This window comes from Leptonychotes weddellii, chromosome 3 (genome assembly GCF_054177405.1).
Source record: "Leptonychotes weddellii isolate Sample4059 chromosome 3, ASM5417740v2, whole genome shotgun sequence".
NCBI lineage: Eukaryota > Metazoa > Chordata > Mammalia > Carnivora > Phocidae > Leptonychotes > Leptonychotes weddellii.
In genome coordinates this window covers 112,394,557-112,411,844 of record NC_138371.1, presented here as the reverse complement: position 1 = coordinate 112,411,844, position 17,288 = coordinate 112,394,557, and the positions used below count along the sequence as shown (strand labels likewise).

The following is a 17,288-nucleotide window of genomic DNA, read 5'->3' as shown; positions in this document are numbered from 1 at the left end:
TTTTTTAAAGATTTTATTTATTTATTTGAGACAGAGAGAATGAGAGACAGAGAGCATGAGAGGGAGGAGGGTCAGAGGGAGAAGCAGACTCCCTGCCGAGCAGGGAGCCCGATGCGGGACTCGATCCCGGGACTCCAGGATCATGACCTGAGCCGAAGGCAGTCGCTTAACCAACTGAGCCACCCAGGCGCCCCAGAACTTCCCTATTCTTTAGGGCAAATCACCATGGCAATTTCAGAGAACCCTGATCTGCCACTGTTAAGAAGTGAAAGAACTCTTCTTTGGGGCTTCCCACTCTCTGCTCCTTAAACTCCCCCATGACCTCTGGAGCAAGGTGGCTTCTCACCCTCCACCAGGGGAGACAGGCTGCACAGCCTCAGCATCTCTTGAGGTGTTTGGAGGGTTCCAAGAATCAGCACAATTTGGGGCAATGAGAACTTGGGTACTGGATTTTTGGTCGATTCAAGTTATAGGACAGCCCTGTGTTGGTTTGTTTTAAGACATTAAAGAAGGTATCTGCAGATGAGGATGACCATGTAAAGACCGGCAACAGAATGTAGAGAGTTCAGAGGTGGGCTCTGAAGGCATCCACCTGAGTTCAAGTCAACACCATGAGACCTTGGGCAATTACTTTGCCCTCTGTGTGCCAACATTTCCCATCTGTAAATGGGGATATAAATACTACCTACCTAAGGTCACTGTGAAGATTAAAGGACACAATAAATTAAGCCCAGTGCCTGGCACATAGTAATTACTCCAGGAATACTAGCTATTATTATTAGCAGTAAGAGTAGCAGAAAAATTAAAAAAAAAAAAAAAAAGAGTGGATAGGGAAAAGGTACTGTACTAAGGTTTAATTTAAAGGATTAAAACTATAAAACCAAGAAGTGTTCTATAAAATAGGAAGCTAGAATTCATAAAGATAACCTCCATTGGTTTAATAAAAGCATTATTTATTTATTTGTCAGAGAGAGAGAGAAAGAGAGCATAAGCAGGGGGAATGGGACAGGGAGAAGCAGGCTTTCCGCTGAGCAGGGAGCCTAATGTGGGGCTCGATCCCAGGACCCTGGGGTCATTACCTGAACAGAAGGCAGACGCTTAACTGACTGAGCCATCCAGGCATCCCTCTAAATAAAAACTTTAAAATGCAAAACTTGTAACTTTCAGGCAACCACATATTTAACAAATATTCTTGAATTTTGATTCCCAAACCTTAAATTATGATTCTTACAAAGGTCATTTTTCCTTTTTTTTTTTTTTTTAAGAGAGGAAGAGTGGGGGCATTTAGGGGCAGAGGGAGAGGAAGAGAGAGAATCTCAAGCAGACTCCAGGCTGAGCACAGAGCCCAATGTGGGGCGTGATCTCACAACCCTGAGATCATGACCTGAGCCAAAACCAAGAGTCCGACGCTTAACCAGCTGAGCCACCTGGGCGCCCCACAAAGGTTATTTTTAAGAGATGATGTTGAGCATCATCCATTATGTATTTTTTTAAAGACTTGCATTGTGGGTTCAATAATATTATATTCAATTATTTTAAGCCCTGATGCGATAAAGCCAACCTCACATCATCCTCTCATGCCCCAGTATCCTCTCAAGAGGTACAAAGCTGAGCTCAGAGAAAAAGCTGTGTCATTCTGAATTCCTTTCTTTTCTCTTATTGTGTGTGTCCCGCGAAGGTCAGAAAACAAGTAATCTGAATCTACCAATTGGACTTTTCTTCCTTCCTGACTGTCCTTTTGAGATTCAGGACTCTGTCTGTAGAGCCCTTGTTAGAGCAATTCACATCAGGCTGAAACACATGCCTTATTTTGTAGCAGAATCATCTGCAAAGAAAGATACTGACGTCCAAGGACATTATCTGTCTAATAAGAGACCTAAAGGTAAGTGAGCCGAGAATTTCCTGTCCTCCAAGTTTCAGAAAACAAAGAGGTGTTTCTGAATGACTCACCAAATAACTTCCTCAGACAATAGATCACTGAGACCATGTGTTCTCAAACTGGGAGTCCAGGCAGCCACTTGAAGAATGATTTTTTTTTTCTCATTTACTTTAAAAACAGACAAAGGATTTTCACTAAAGTATATATACATAGCAGAAACCCTGGACACAAGTTTTCTAGGATTCATACTTATTGCTAAATTATGCTTATTAGTCTTTTTTTTTTTTTTAAGATTTTATTTATTTATTTATTGGAGAGCGAGCAAGAGAGAAACAGCATGAGAGAGGAGAGGGTCAGAGGGAGAAGCAGGCTCCCCGCTGAGCCGGGAGCCCGATGTGGGACTTGATCCCAGGACTCTGGGATCATGACCTGAGCCGAAGGCAGTTGCTTAACCAACTGAGCCACCCAGGCGCCCTATGCTTATTAGTCTTAAATGTAGTAGTGAAGCATGCTACTTAAGTGTATTTGCCAAGGATTGTTTTGAAGTCCTGACTCATTTTTTTTTCTTAAATCAGGAAACTTAATTATAACCTTTTAAAAAATTACCTATGGTATCAAGAACACTTTGGGAAATCCATCTTTTCTTGGAGCTGTAAAATCTACAATATTTAGTGTAAAGATGAATTTGAAAGGGTGTCGTGGCATGTACTCACCAGAGGTTCTGCCATAATGATACGAATCTTACGCTCAGCCTGAGTGGTGAAGTTGACAAATAAACTCTTGAGAACATATTCTCCTGGTTTGCTGTCTGGGTCCACATTGATGGGTAACATGGTTGGCGGCCCTTTCTCTCTTTGTGTGCCAGAAACAGGTGGAACTGGAGGCTTGATATAACCGTTGCCAACTGGAGAAGCTGAAAAATAGGACAGATGTTCTTATTGGCTGAAAATAACATCATAAATATCCGGACTGGCTGTTTTAAAACATAAACATAAGGATACGAATCGTATCAGGAATGCTGCACTTCAGGTCCTAACTTGGCCTTATTCTTTAGGAATACTGTCAGAATTTAATTATTTTGATTACATTAAGTTTGCATTACGCCATGTTTGATAATCTCGAAGTACTTCTGGTTACCACATTGCTTTAGGTAAATTACCTTAGTAGCATGCAATACAGCTGAGAAATCCTACAGCATTTAAGATGTTTTTTGCTTCTTTTTTATGTCCCAGGGAAATGGACTAAGGAAATGTATGTGGGGAAAAAAAAGTGATTTCTTGTTCTGGTTTTCCTAATGGCCAGGACCTCTCTGTGCTTTATTCTAATAATGGAAAAGGCTCTGGGGGTGGCGGCTTCCACACTTTTCCATGAGCCCAGAAGTTTCAGAAACCCAGTTGGCTCTTGCCCCTGACAGAGATGTTCCTCTTGAAGGATAAAAGGCTCAGGCAGTGCCCCATCTACGCCATTCAAGGTGTAGGTTTAGCTCTTCACTCGTGCCACGCTTCAGTTCAAGTTAGGATGCTTCTTCTCACCCGTCATGAAATGTGCAGATTCCCTATTTGGATTAGATCTGGCATCGAGGCAGTTGTCAGAGTCCCCAGTAAGTGGTCTCCGTTCAGAGTGCAACAGAATCAATTATTTTAATTTGAGAGAGAAAACAAATTTTATTCGTAAATTAAAATTTCACGTCTCTCCACTTTGTACTATACTTTGGCATGTCAAACTCTAACACACACCACCTCCTTTACCTAGGTACTTGTGAGATGGTCAGGTATGACAGGTTTCTTTCTTCAGTGAAAGAAATGGTAAAAGTTAAACGTGGTTAGGACAGAGGCATCAGAAGTGCTAAGGACAGGATGATGATAAAGTAGACTTTTTTTTTTAAGGAAGACCATCTAGTTCTGGATGACTGGATACACAGATTAAGGAAGAGAGAGTGAAGAAAAAAGTGAATTTCTAGTTTGGATACTGGTTTGGATATCAAGAGGATGGTGGTGTATCTTTGATAATAAAAGAGAAAAAAGTCCTAGATCCAGGAAAGCCGAATACTTTTCTCAAAATGACAAATAAATTCAAGGCTTCTCCTCCCTTCTTTCTATCCCAAGCAAAATTCTGAGGAAGCCAACCAAAAATTGTATTTATTTTATTGAATGACAAACCTGTCCTCATGTTAGGGTATAGGTTTCTCCCTCCTCTTTCCTCCTCTTTCCCTATGCCCCTTCCTCTCTATTCCATTTAACCTGCCATACAGGTGAGGGGTACCTTACATCTGGAGGGTCTTCCCATAACTCAACTACCACTAAACTTTATGGCCTCTCAAGTTATAAAAATAAAATATGTCTTAGGTATAGTATTCCATTTCTTCTCCATTCTTATGAGCTCCATCCTAGTCCAGGCCCTTGGAGATTTAAGGCTTGATGATTATAGCAACCCCTTTGCCGACTTTCTTTCACTCATTTTACTTTCTTCCCCATGGCTTTAATATAACATTTTTCTGCTCAAGATTTTCAGTGGCTCTTAATTATCATCCAGCCTCAAACACATGGCCTGCTTTTGACAGCCTTCTGTAGATTGCCTGAACCCAGCACCTGAGTCATACTGATGGCCTCGTGAGCACACTGTTCTCCCTTGTGCCTCCTTTCCACTCTTTTCTGCTCATCTAATTCTCTTGTCCTTTCAGAACCATGTCTACATCCATGTCCACAAAACCTACCTTCACCAGGCCACCCTTCACTGATAAGTATGTATTAAAAGATTTAAACATTTAACTCACACTCTTTGGCATTGTACATCCTACATTACCTAAGACAGACTCTGAAGACAGTGGACAAGTGAAGTGATTATCAGTTGGTCCCATAGTTTATCCCAGGTGTGGACATATAACCGAACCATATATTCTGCTACATGTATACCCCTGAAAGTTTCCCAACAAGACTGTCATCTCCTGGTCTAATACAGAGTTCTTCACACAGATAATACTCCATAGATCTCCTTAAATAACTACCTAAAGTGACAGCTTACTTTATTTCTGTACATCTTGAAGTGATTCATAGGGAGGGAGCTCTCGGAGAAGAATCCGGAGTTAGAATCTTTAAAGGAAGAGGGTGCGGTATTTGCAATCGAGAGTCATTAGTTAAACGGCGCTCCAAGCAGCTCCCTAAAAGGCACGACTTATTCTAATTGGACACATTCAAAATCAGGTGATGCCAATTAAGTGCTGGTCATCCCTCTGCTTTACCTGCTTCTGTCTCAGTGCAGGTGTCTTTTGGAAGTGGGAAGCCTCCCAAGGCCAACTTACAGAGCGACATAAGGTCTCCACGAGATATCTTCCTAATGTTATCAAGGGCATTGTGCCATAGGCCTGGAAACTGGAATATAAACCAAGAAAGTCTAGGTGAAGGGCAATCTTTCATTCTCTTTAGTTTTCCTCAGGATTTAATCCATTTCTAGAAGTCAGCACGAATCAGGTTGATGTAATATAAAATTGCAAGATCAGATCCATAATTATAAGACTCTGGGGCCCAAAAGTCATAACCACAGTGAGAGGATTTGTCATAAGGGCGACCTCTGGCAGGCCGCCTGCAACGTTGCATTTTGAACCAGAGAGCCGAAATCCAGATACCCGGAACGTCTCTCAGATGAATATTCCATTTAAATGGCCAAAGTACCAAGTCATTGCTGTCAGAAAAAACCCCGAGTCCTGTACTTCAAAACCAGACATCCTTGTGAGTACAAAAGTCTGCATAGCCTTAGCGAGCTGGGGCTAGCCTAGCCCAGCAGAGCCCCGTGCCAGCACTGAAGGAGATTCAAGGGGAGGGGGCCCATCACTCCTGCTTCAAACCCATCCGCTGGGCAGACGGAGACGCAGTAACATTCAATGGGGTAAGCGTCCTTGAACAAGATCCGCTCTGTTTTAGTAACTCCTCTTCATCCTACCCTAATTAATTCATAACAAACCCTAGCCTTTTGTCAGAATGATTTTCAAAAGTAAACATAAGACATAGCACCTTTCAGTAACTCAGTTATCTGGTGACAACATAGTTGAGCACCAGGAAGCCCATGTTCTCTGGTAGTCAAAATTGAGTCCCAAAGTCCATACTAGTCCAAACACTAGAACATCACTATAAGAAAGACATCATTAGACTCTCCCTCTGCCCTTGCTTGCTTTTAATCTACACACGATTAAGATCACTACATCAAAAACTAATGTACTGTATGGTGACTAACATAATTAAATTAAATTAAAAAAAATCAATGGTCTAGTTTTTAAGTTCACGAGGTCTGGAAACAGAAAATTACAAGGGAAAGAGACAACATCTCTGGGTACAAACTCCAAGAGCAAAAGAAGGAAAAAAAATGGTACTACGCTAAAAAGCCTCCCAAACTTAAAAATGAACTTGCATAAAGTCGATCATGACATTTTACATTGCATAAAGGGCCACAGAATCAGATACTCCAACAGGTGTGGGGACAGTGATGTGTCCATCTGGCATGTTGTCACAACTAAGATTCATGACGGAGACCCTAACTCCTAGGGAAAGGCTATGGGATGTTTGATAGTCCTGTACTAGAGAAGGTGGGGAAAAAGAGTGATGTAGATTTCCAAAAGATAAGCCTACAAAAATGGTTTGGGTGTACAAAGAATTTAGAATTAAGCTTAAGAATTTCGCTCTGAAGAATTACATCTCTTTCCTCATGGGGTCTGATTTGTAACCGGAACTTAGTTTTGATGGAAACCGACACACTGCCAATTTCAGGAACAGCCACGCTTCGGCCCCTTTCCTGATCTGCCAATGCAGACGGCTCCTGTTTGAATCAATTCTTCCCCACCGACAGTGTTTCCACTGCTTTCTGCCCAGCCAGGCAAGCAAGTCCGCCCACCCTTGGGGGTCCAGGTCAGGATTCCCTCCCGACCTGGCGGGGTCTGGGCCACCCAGCCGCCCCCATGGCGGCACCTCTGGGAATAGGGATCCCTGCTCATGAAAGGGTTCTGACAGGTCACTGTTACCTCATCTTCCCCACCTAAAAATGTATGTTGAAGGAACAATTTCATTTGCTAGATTGAAAACTGCTCTCATTTAAATTTCCTGCAGGGGATACATTTTTTTTTTTTTAAAGATTTTATTTATTTATTTGACAGAGAGACACAGCGAGAGAGGGAACACAAGCAGGGGGAGTGGGAGAGGGAGAAGCAGGCTTCCCGCAGAGCAGGGAGCCCAATGTGGGACTTGATCCCAGGACCCTGGGATCATGACCTGAGCTGAAGGCAGTCGCTTAACCAACTAAGCCACCCAGGCGCCCAGGGGATACATTTTTGAGCTTCATCTTCATCTGCTTTTATCCTCTCTCCTTTTCTTCTTCAGTTCATCTTCCCATCTGCACACATCAGCTCAATGTCCCTAGGAAGTCACACAAACTGGGGTTCCTGTGGGTGGGGAGCTGAGGTGGGGGCCCTGAAGAAGAGCATCGCGTTCAGCTATTGACCAGGACCCTACTTATCGAATCTTTTGGAAATTTGCTTTCTTTTTAGATTTTCTCATTTACATTTTAATCTTGAATTTAACATGTTCGAATTTTTCTCCATTGCATTCTTGTATCTTAAATGGGTTTTGTTGATATTATTATTTTATTCCAAATTCTGTTTCTATTTGGTTCTGCTGGATGGCTCCAGGGGCTGCTTTCTCTCTTTCTCTGGGTCTCTATTTCTTACAGTGAACAGGCTCCATTCCTTCATCTGTACGAAGTCTCTTTTCGGCTTTTGTGGCCCATTCATTACTTCTTTTTTAGATCTATTTCTGACTGCAAGCGATGATCTTTCAAACATGACTATTTTTTTCCCAGTGTCATTGCCTAATAGCTTGCCTTTTAGGCTGGCCGCTTTTAGCTGGCTAAGGTCTTCAGTACACTTTCCCTGAATTACCAACATTTCCAGGAATTACTAACTTCCTAACTGCAACACCAATACAAACACCCCACAACTCATAGTTCAGCTACGTTTTTATTATGTCACCGAAAGGAAAGTTAATGTCATAATGAGTTTCCTCATATGAACGTCCCAGAGGCTAAAAGTGGCACTGTTTGTTACAGGAAAACAACTGGTTTTCTCAGTCAGATTTTCAGCGAAGTTAATACCATCACTCTTTACAGGCTATCATTCATTCATTCATTCGATCATTCATTCATTCATTTCCACCAATATTTATTTAACGAGTACTTAGGTTTCACTCACTTTTCTAGGCAGTGGGAAGGTAGCAGTGAATAGAACAGATGGTTCCTGCCCTCACGGAGGTTACGGTTTGCTGAGGCAGGGCCATACAATCAGCAATTTTGTGTACACACACACACACACACAGATCACAATATGTTCAAAAAGAAAAAAAGGAAAATTAAACAGAGTGAGGGGACAGAAGAATGTTCAAATATTTTAGTTTGGAACTGCTGTGGAGAGGAATGAAAGCTGTGTGTCTTCTTGGTGTCTAAGAAAATCCGAACAAATATTTGGCGTGGGCAGGATCTTCTTTTCCAACCCATCCCTTTGGCCCACCCATTTCTGTGTCAGTTCTGGTTGGGAATGAGAATGTTAACCAGGCTGCAAAGGGCATGAACCAAATGCCCATCTGACACACAGCTCCTCTGCCTCCCTCCATGAAGTATGTGACTCAGGAAAGAGGACCATCTTTGTCTGCTTTGCTCCAGCTTGTAACGATGGACAAGCACAGAGCCAGTTGTTCAAAACACTCAATGCTGTTTCTGATGTTCCCATAACTAGAATCAGCCTCAGAGCATTTGAAATTAAAAAAAAAAAAAAAAAAGGTTTCCTGGTCTTTTGAAGTGCCCCTGAGATTATATGGTGGTAATTGTTCAAAGTAGCTACTGCTCTTAGAAATGGAGGTTCATTTAAACAACTTTATTTCCCAGAGATCAGTGTAACCTATCTTTCAACACAGGAGTAAATTGATTAGAGTTCTTTGTTCACAGTTGAATATACATTATTCTTTCTGCCAGTTCTCAGGGACTCATTCCTTTTGTAGGTTCTGGGGTCAAATCCCGTTAGTACCCAAATGCTGGGATCCTTCTTTAGGACCTGATGTCCACACCAAATCCCTCTTTTCCTGTAAGACTTCTTTTGTTTACTGGCATTACAGGAACATTTCATAAAACATAACAAAGCAAGAATGACGCAGCTACTGTGAGAACATGTCACACTGTGTATAGAACTATAATAAATTGTCCACTAATGCATTTATGAGGGTGCTTAAGAAATGTCATTTTAAAAGGTGCTGCAAATACTCAAAATGACCAGAAACTTTAAAAGTCATGCAAAATAAATTAGGATAAAAAGAAAAAAGTCTTCCAAATGTGATAGGAAGAATTACTTTCCTCTGAAGAGTATGATTAAGAAATGGAAAATGTTGGGATAAGAAGAAACAATTAGTTTGAGCAATAGAAAAATTTTTTTTTTTTAATTTTGTTTATTCAGGAGAGACAGAGAGAGAGAGAGAGAGAGAGGCAGAGGGAGAAGCAGGCTCCCAAGGAGCAGGGAGCCCGATGCAGGACTCGATCCCAGGACCCCGGGATCATGACCTGAGCCAAAGGCAGACGCTTAACCATCTGAGCCACCCAGGCGCCCAGAAAAAATTATTTCTTAACAAAGAGATGGATGATTCCTAATTTTATATATTTCAAAATCAGCAAGAGAATACAAGGTAAAAATACTCAGAAATGCTTTTTGCCTTGGAAGAAAATATAATCAGTGACACAGTAAGTTCTTCTTAACGAATTTCTATATAATTCTGGTAAGTTTTGTTGATAAAATGTTCTTCCTTTCTCTTTCACTACTTAGTTCTCTCAGTCCTATAGTTCTATAGTTCTCAAATTGTGTTTCTTCAAGTTTCAGGGTCCATACTATCTCTCTAGGATAATTAATGTCTTTAATCCTCAGAAATAATCCTAGAAGGCCAAACAATCTCACTTTTACAGATAAAACCATGTAGGTTGAGAGAGATGAAGTGCCTTGCCTAAGGTCACAGAGTGGTTGACCCAGGATCTGATCCCATGTTTCTCTGACAGCATATATTCTGAGCTTCTTGTATGACCCTGAATTTAAAAACAAACCAGTTGTCTATGATGAAGACTGAATAAAGTAAGTTCCCTTACTTTGGCGCTGGTATGAGCCAGTTCTGGGACTTTTTAGGGGATCAAGAAATAAAATATAAATGTTGTGACTTGGAGAATGAAGCTTCCTATAGATTAGTATAGTTGGTGATTTTCTAGAAAGGCTAACATAACTGCCAGCCATGGAGGTCCCTCCTGCAAAGTTGTCTGCCCTCTTAAACTTTAATGCATCTTATAGCCAGTAGAAGGGCTTTGGGAAGGGCTAGGAGTACAAAAAAGGAGTTAAGAAATAAAGGCCCATGGGGCGCCTGGGTGGCTCAGCTGGTTAAGCGTCTGCCTTCAGCTCAGGTCATGATCTTAGGGTCCTGGGATCAAGCCTCCTGCTGAGTGGGGAGCCTGCTTCTCCCTCTCCCTCTGTTGATCCCCCTGCTTGTGCTCCCCCCCTCTATCAAATAAATAAATAAAATCTTAAAGAAAAAAGAACTGAAGACCCATAAAATATGTGAAATCTGATTACTGACACACCTTAGAAAGGTCTAGAGACTACTCCTTCCTAGATATACTGATGATATCAACTTTAACTGGTTATTATTCGAACAAGGAGCAACTGAACTTCTGTTCAGTCTGGGGCCTCTCCAAACCATTTTTGTCTCTGGTCTCCCAAAGACTTGATACCTGGGAGAGAGTGAAGGAGTTCAATAAAGAGAACAGAAGTATTGCGTTGCTGCCCTTTTTTCTTTGCTCCCTTCCTTTGCCTTCCAGTATTTTATCTGAGAGAAATGACAGTAACACTTCAGTTATTTCCTTTATAAATGTCTGTCATCTGCTAAGATGCAATTACATGGACCTTTCCCGATTTTCAAAGTAGGTACTGTCATCAGAGCCTGAAAGAATGTCTGCCAAGATCTGTGAGCAAAGGAAGATGAGGTTACATTGACATTTCAAGGTCCTTTCTCACCAAAAGAAGATCGAATAACCTGCTAGAGGCAGGATAATCCTGAATTTCAGCTTCCTTCTCCCCAACAGAACCGACAAACTGCTCTAATTCGTGTGTCCTTCACTGGCCATCTTCTCTTCCTTCTCTCATTTTCTTTTCCTTTCCATTTCTTCCTCTTCTGGCTTATTTTATGCAGCAAAATCTCATTAATTTGCAACCCATTGAGTCAAACTTTGTGATCACTTGGACAAGGCTTGGCACTTTTTTTTTTTAATGTTAACTTTGAAAAAGATATGCTGACTTACAATGTGAATCAGTGGTGATCAGAATCTCTGCACATCAGATTCTCCTGGAAGGCCGGGCCCCACCTGATTCAGTGGGTCTGGGGTGGGGCTCAATAAACTGCATTTTTAACCAGTCCCGGGTTATGCCAAAGTTGCTGGCCTGGGACTATACTGTCTGATGCCTCTGATATAAATAAACGGGAAAACAAAACAATTAATCCAGTTAATAACATTGTTTTTAATTCCATTTGCCTATAGATATGCTTCATTAACTTTAACTAAGTTAATGCTCTTCAGGCAAAACATAGGAAGAACACTGAAAAGGGAGTCAAAGGTCCGAGTGTGGCTCCATATGACCTTGGGGATGAACTTGCACCAATGGGCTTCAGTTTCCTTATCTGTTATTCTTTTTTTTTAAAGATTTATTTATTTATTTATTTATTTGACAGAGAGAGACACAGCGAGAGAGGGAACATAAGCAGGGGGAGTGGGAAAGGGAGAAGCAGGCTCCCCGCAGAGCAGGGAGCCCGATACGGGGCTCAATCCCAGGACCCTGGGATCATGACCTGAGCAGAAGGCAGACACCTAATGACTGAGCCACCCAGGTGCCCCTATCTGTTATTCTTAAAGAGGCCAGGCCAGGTTTTCCTTTCTGCACCAATATCCCATGACTATATAAAAATATACACTGAAGGGGCGCCTGGGTGGCTCAGTTGGTTAAGCATCTGCCTTCAGCTCAGGTCATGAGCTGAAGGCAGAGTATATATATATATACAGTGATATATCAATGAAATATTACACAGCCACACAAAGGATGAGATCATGCTATTTGCAACATGGATGCACCTAGAGGGTATTCTGCTAAGTGAAATAAGTCAGACTGAAAAAGATCAACTCCATGTGGTTTGACTCACATGTGGAATCTAAAAAACCCCAAACAAACAAATGAATAAACAAACAAAAAGCAGAATCAGACCTATAAATACAGAGAACAAACTAATGGTAGCTGGAGGGGTACAAGGATGGGCAAAAGGGGTGAGAGGTACAGGCTTCCAACTGTGAAATGAGTAAGTCACAGGAATGAAAGACACAGCACAGGGAATATAGCTAATAGTACTGTAATAGCTTGTATGGTGACAAATGGGAGCTACACTTGTGGGGAGCATAACATATAAGTTTGTTGAATCACTGTGTTGTACACCTGAAACTGATGTAACATTGTCTGTCAATTATACTCAAATACAAAAATTTAAAAAAATTAACACTTGCCTTCCCTTGAATTAATATGAATTAGGTGAGATTGTATCATCTATCCTCTCTATGGAGGAAAGCTTTACAAATGATCCTAACCCTTCCACTTCTTCTCTGGTTCCACTCACCTTCTTGAGACTGGCAACTCCCTATACTACAGGTGGACATGTGAGGAAGCCTGCCTTTATTCCTAACTGTAAACCCAACACTTGTGCTGTAATTAAAAAAGAATTATGTACTGAGAGTCTGCCTTTCACAAAACCCTATACTAGGTCTAGTGAAGGACAGAAGCATCATCTCTTTTCTGGGCCACTGATTAACCAGATATTACGGAATAGATGGCATTTGACCTAGGTCTTAAAGGATGGGTAGGATTCTGATGGGCAGAGAGGAGAAAGGGGCAACCTAGTCAGCGGGAATAGCATGAAAGGTGCATGGAGGCATCTCCTAAGAGTCTCTCCTCATCCCTCCCTCCCTTTATCCTCCTACCACACAGGCCTATCTTAGCACACATGTTCAAACTTTCTTTTCACTAAGGAACTGTAAAGTCCTTAAGAACAGGACTACATCTTGTCTTTAATCCATGCACTTAGCATAGTGCCTGGAGTAATTAATTAAACAACTGTGCTTACTTAATATTTGTTAAACTGAACCCATCTGATTGTGAATGAAATAACTGAGCAAGTATATATATGAAAAACTTAAATTCCTGAGTCCTATAAAAATGTAGGTTTCTGGTTCTTATGATTAGAATTAAGGTCTTGAATGGCAAGCCAGTGAGTTTAGACTTTATTTAGAGGACAACTGGGAGCTAGCAGGTTTCTGGGAAGAATGTTGAACTGGGGTTGTATAGGGTGGGCTAAAGAAGGGCTGTCTGAAGGACAATACAAATTAAAGACCACTGGACCTATTATGAGAAGAAGAATGAAGATGGGAATCTGGATGGGGTCTACTGAAACAGGAAGGAAGACAGTAAGTTAATCTTATACAGATGGACCTAAAGTCCAGTCATACCACCCTTTCCCAATAAAGAAAACATGCAAAATAGATTTCCTGGTGAGATGTTATAATAATTAAGGTGTTTAAGAAGCATTTTTAGAGTATCAACTCTAGAAGCTTTCTCAAAATTCCCTACCAGTGGCAGGATATTGGTCAGAGTTCCTATACCAGACCACTGAAAGTGATGTTGGCTACGTACTCCTGAATGACAGAGTGGCTTTCAGGCTCCTACCACTGGAACAGAAATTACTTTGGCAGTGTAGCAGAGAGGGAGTTGTAACTTGCCCTATGTCCACGTTCATCAAGTTTTCAAAACATTCAGCTAATGTCCATTTAAAAGAAAACATTGAGGATACAGGAAAAAGTTAAATGTCACCCTAAGGAAGCAAGGAAGTAATTCAAAGTTAGGTACAGTTTATTAGACAACTGCACTAATTTCTACAAGTCAATGGAGGAGATAAAAACGGGTAGGATGATTGAAGACTTAGGGGACAGAACAACCAAACATAACGTGTGGACCTTGTCTGAATCTTGACAGAAGCAGCCCAACTGTTAGAAGACATTTCTGAAAAATGACAATCAAAGCACCTTGAAAATGGACTGGAGATTAGGTTATGTCACAGAATTATGGTCAGTTTGGTTAGATATGAAATTAGCACTGTGGGTTAGGTAAGAACATATCCATATTTTCTAGAATGTATACTGATTGTATGGAGTTCAATGAAATGATTGCTCTATTTGATTCGAAATGCTTTAACAAAGAGAAAGAAGGTATAAATGAAGCAAACCTGGCAAAGTCTTGATAACTGTTGAATCTGAGTGATGGTGATATGTTGTATATTGTACTATTATTCTTTCCCTTTTTGTGTTTGAAAAATTTCATAATAAAAGATTTTTTAAAAGATAAGGCTCATTTGTACAAAGTTCCCTACATCTCATAATGGCAATAATGAAGCAATACTATTATTCCTTCATTATTCCATTGAGGAACTAAACTCAATTAAAAATACATTAAAAATCAAACATGACCTTTAATCCAGGTTCCATCACATAGGTTTGAATATTCACTCAGATCTCAGGTCCAACTACATCCTTCCACATGAACCAAATGTGGGATAAATGGTATGGGTTTCTTTACACTTAGGACACATGACAAGGATGTGGGGTGTCATTTACACAGCCATCCTTTATCATACATATATCACAGTACAGTTTGACTCCTTTCAGAAATATTTAGGTCTCAAAAGTTTATGAGTGTGATCAGCTAATCAATTAGCTGAATAACAAATTTTCTTCGACACTTGATATGTATAAGTTACTCTGCAAAGTTCTGGGGAGAATTCAAAGATAAATTTAAAAAGACAATCTGAGAGACTTTTAAAATGTAGTATTTTCAGCTACAAGATGCCACAAGGCAGTGTCAGGTTGGAAGAGCACATACATTTAGGAGAGCATATGTTAGCTTCATTTATTTATGTATTTCATTTGTTCATCTATTCAATCAGCTAATATTTACTGAGGGCCCACTCTACTCCAAGCATTGCATCATATTAGGACTTATGTGAACTACTTAGTATTTTTGTTGTTTGATATCTCTTAGATACGTTACTAACCCTTACTGTGTTTCCACTGCCAAGCATTGCATCATATTAGGACTTATGTGAACTACTTAGTATTTTTGTTGTTTGATATCTCTTAGATACGTTACTAACCCTTACTGTGTTTCCACTGAATGGGCCACTCCCATGATTTGGCAGCCATCTTAACTCCTTTTTACTCACTGCCTTTCTTGCTCCTAGTATACAAACTTAACTTTTATAAGGGGTCAGTAACAACAAATATGTTTTCCCTGAGTTCATAGATTTATCACAGTCTCACAGCTGAGGGAGCTGGTAGTATGCAGGGGAGGCAGGCATTAGAAAATAAATACACCCAGAAATATAATTACAAAATAGGAATTGCTGTGAAGGAACAGGGGAGACATATCTGTGACTGTGGGGTCAGGGCAGGACTCTCTGGGATGGTGACACTGAAGTTGAGGCCTGGAAATAACCAATGATAGGTACACTCAGAGAAGGCATCAAGAAGGAAGAGAATGGGGATGGGGAGCGCTGGGCTTGTAGGAATTCATATAAGTAGGGAAGAAAGGACACTTGATGGTGGCTCACTCATTTCTGGCCAGCCACTCCCTGGTACTTCCCTATACCTAGCTTTACCCTCCTGCAGGGCACTGACCTCCCATCGATATATGATAACACGTTACATATTTGTTTTCTACCTGTCTCCCCACTGCACTTAAGTGCTGCAAGGGCAAGGAATTTGTTTTATTCCTTTTGGATCCTCACCTTCTAGCTTAATACTCAATAAGTATCTGCTGCATTAAGGAGTAAGGAAGCATTGAGATCTATAAGGTCATGAATGGTCTCCAGCTTAGAAACCCAACATTCAACCCAAGACTCACACTTAAGTCTATTGAGAGAGCTATTTCTGCAACCAAGCAAGATGCTGACAAATAAAGCACCGATCTGTCCGGGAGCAGAATATAGCCTCACGGATGACAGCATGTCATTTCAGTAGAGAACTTGACTATCAGTGTGTTGAGCATGCCTGGCTTATGAAATCTTTAAAGCAGTTGTCAAAGTGCAGCTTGTGACCCATTACTCGATCATCAAACCTATTTACTGGGTGCTAATCAGGATGAGTTCAAGGAGATAGAATAGAAAACCACAGAAGAGAAAATAGCAGGGTGATGACATCCTGCACAGTGAGGGTAAGTAAGCACTATTTCACAAAACTTTCGTTTTCAGTCTCTGTCCCCACTTACAGATGTGTATGGGGGGTATGTTCTGGGTCATAAGGCAAAATGTGTTTTTTTCTGTGCGTCGTGGTCAAAAAGGTTCTAGAGGCTGTCGCTTGCAGACCACTATCTGGACATTAGACATTACCCCAAATGACAAGCCCGGCTTTCTGAGCCATTTTATTAGAACCATACTGAAGCTGGGCATCAAGGGAAAGAGAAGAACGTCTCTGTCAGAAGCTTTTGCCACTGTGCTAGTGGGAGCATGACACAGGGGCCCAACCTAAAGGGACAACGAGGACAGAGAAGACTGGATGTACAGGGACGGCCACCAGGAGCAGTGCCAGAAGCTGCCATATTTTGACAAATGAAGGTCATAAAGCAAAGTTTTAGCTATGCCTCTGCAGGATCCCCTTTCAGATTACATGATGAAGGCAGTGACCTGAAAGGGAGTTTAATCCTACATATGTCTTTGTTAATACAGATTATATTATAAAATGCATACACACAGTTACAATATGCACTGCAATATGCATTCTATTAGATAACATATACACATACATATGTATACAATAATATACATATACATATATATGATATAGACATTATGTATATGCATTATATAATATACATGATAACAAAAGATACATTTCCAAAATCTGTAGTAAAGGAAGAACTTCCAGTGCAGGGTATACAGTAGAAGCTCACTCAACGTTTGTTAAATACATTAACTGAATAAGTGAAATCCTTTGTAGTCTAGTTAGTTTTTTATTTTGTCAACATCAAAACAAATTCCTGGTTCATATGCACTTATTTCCTTCGATGACCGCTCATTTAATAAAAAAAAGATTTTAGGTTTCATTAGATTCTTAAATAGTTACAGAGATGTACAATGACTATGTAAAAAATTCACTTGATACGTGCCTACCAGAAGTTTATAATCTAAGGCAGTGAGGCTGTGATAAATCTATGAATTCAGGGAAAACATATTTGTTGTTACTGACCCCTTATAAAAGTTAAGTTTAT

The 17,288-nt window shown here is 40.6% G+C and overlaps 1 protein-coding gene across 1 annotated transcript in view; it reads right to left on the bottom strand.

The window, feature by feature from the left end:
• FRY (FRY microtubule binding protein) overlaps positions 1 to 17,288 on the bottom strand; it is a 241,551-nt gene that overhangs the window by 195,104 nt on the left and 29,159 nt on the right. Inside the window, exon 2 of the mRNA XM_081815497.1 lies at positions 2,593 to 2,792. Within this exon, the coding sequence (XP_081671623.1) occupies positions 2,593 to 2,792 (200 nt within the window). The remainder of the gene's footprint in view (positions 1 to 2,592; positions 2,793 to 17,288) is intronic.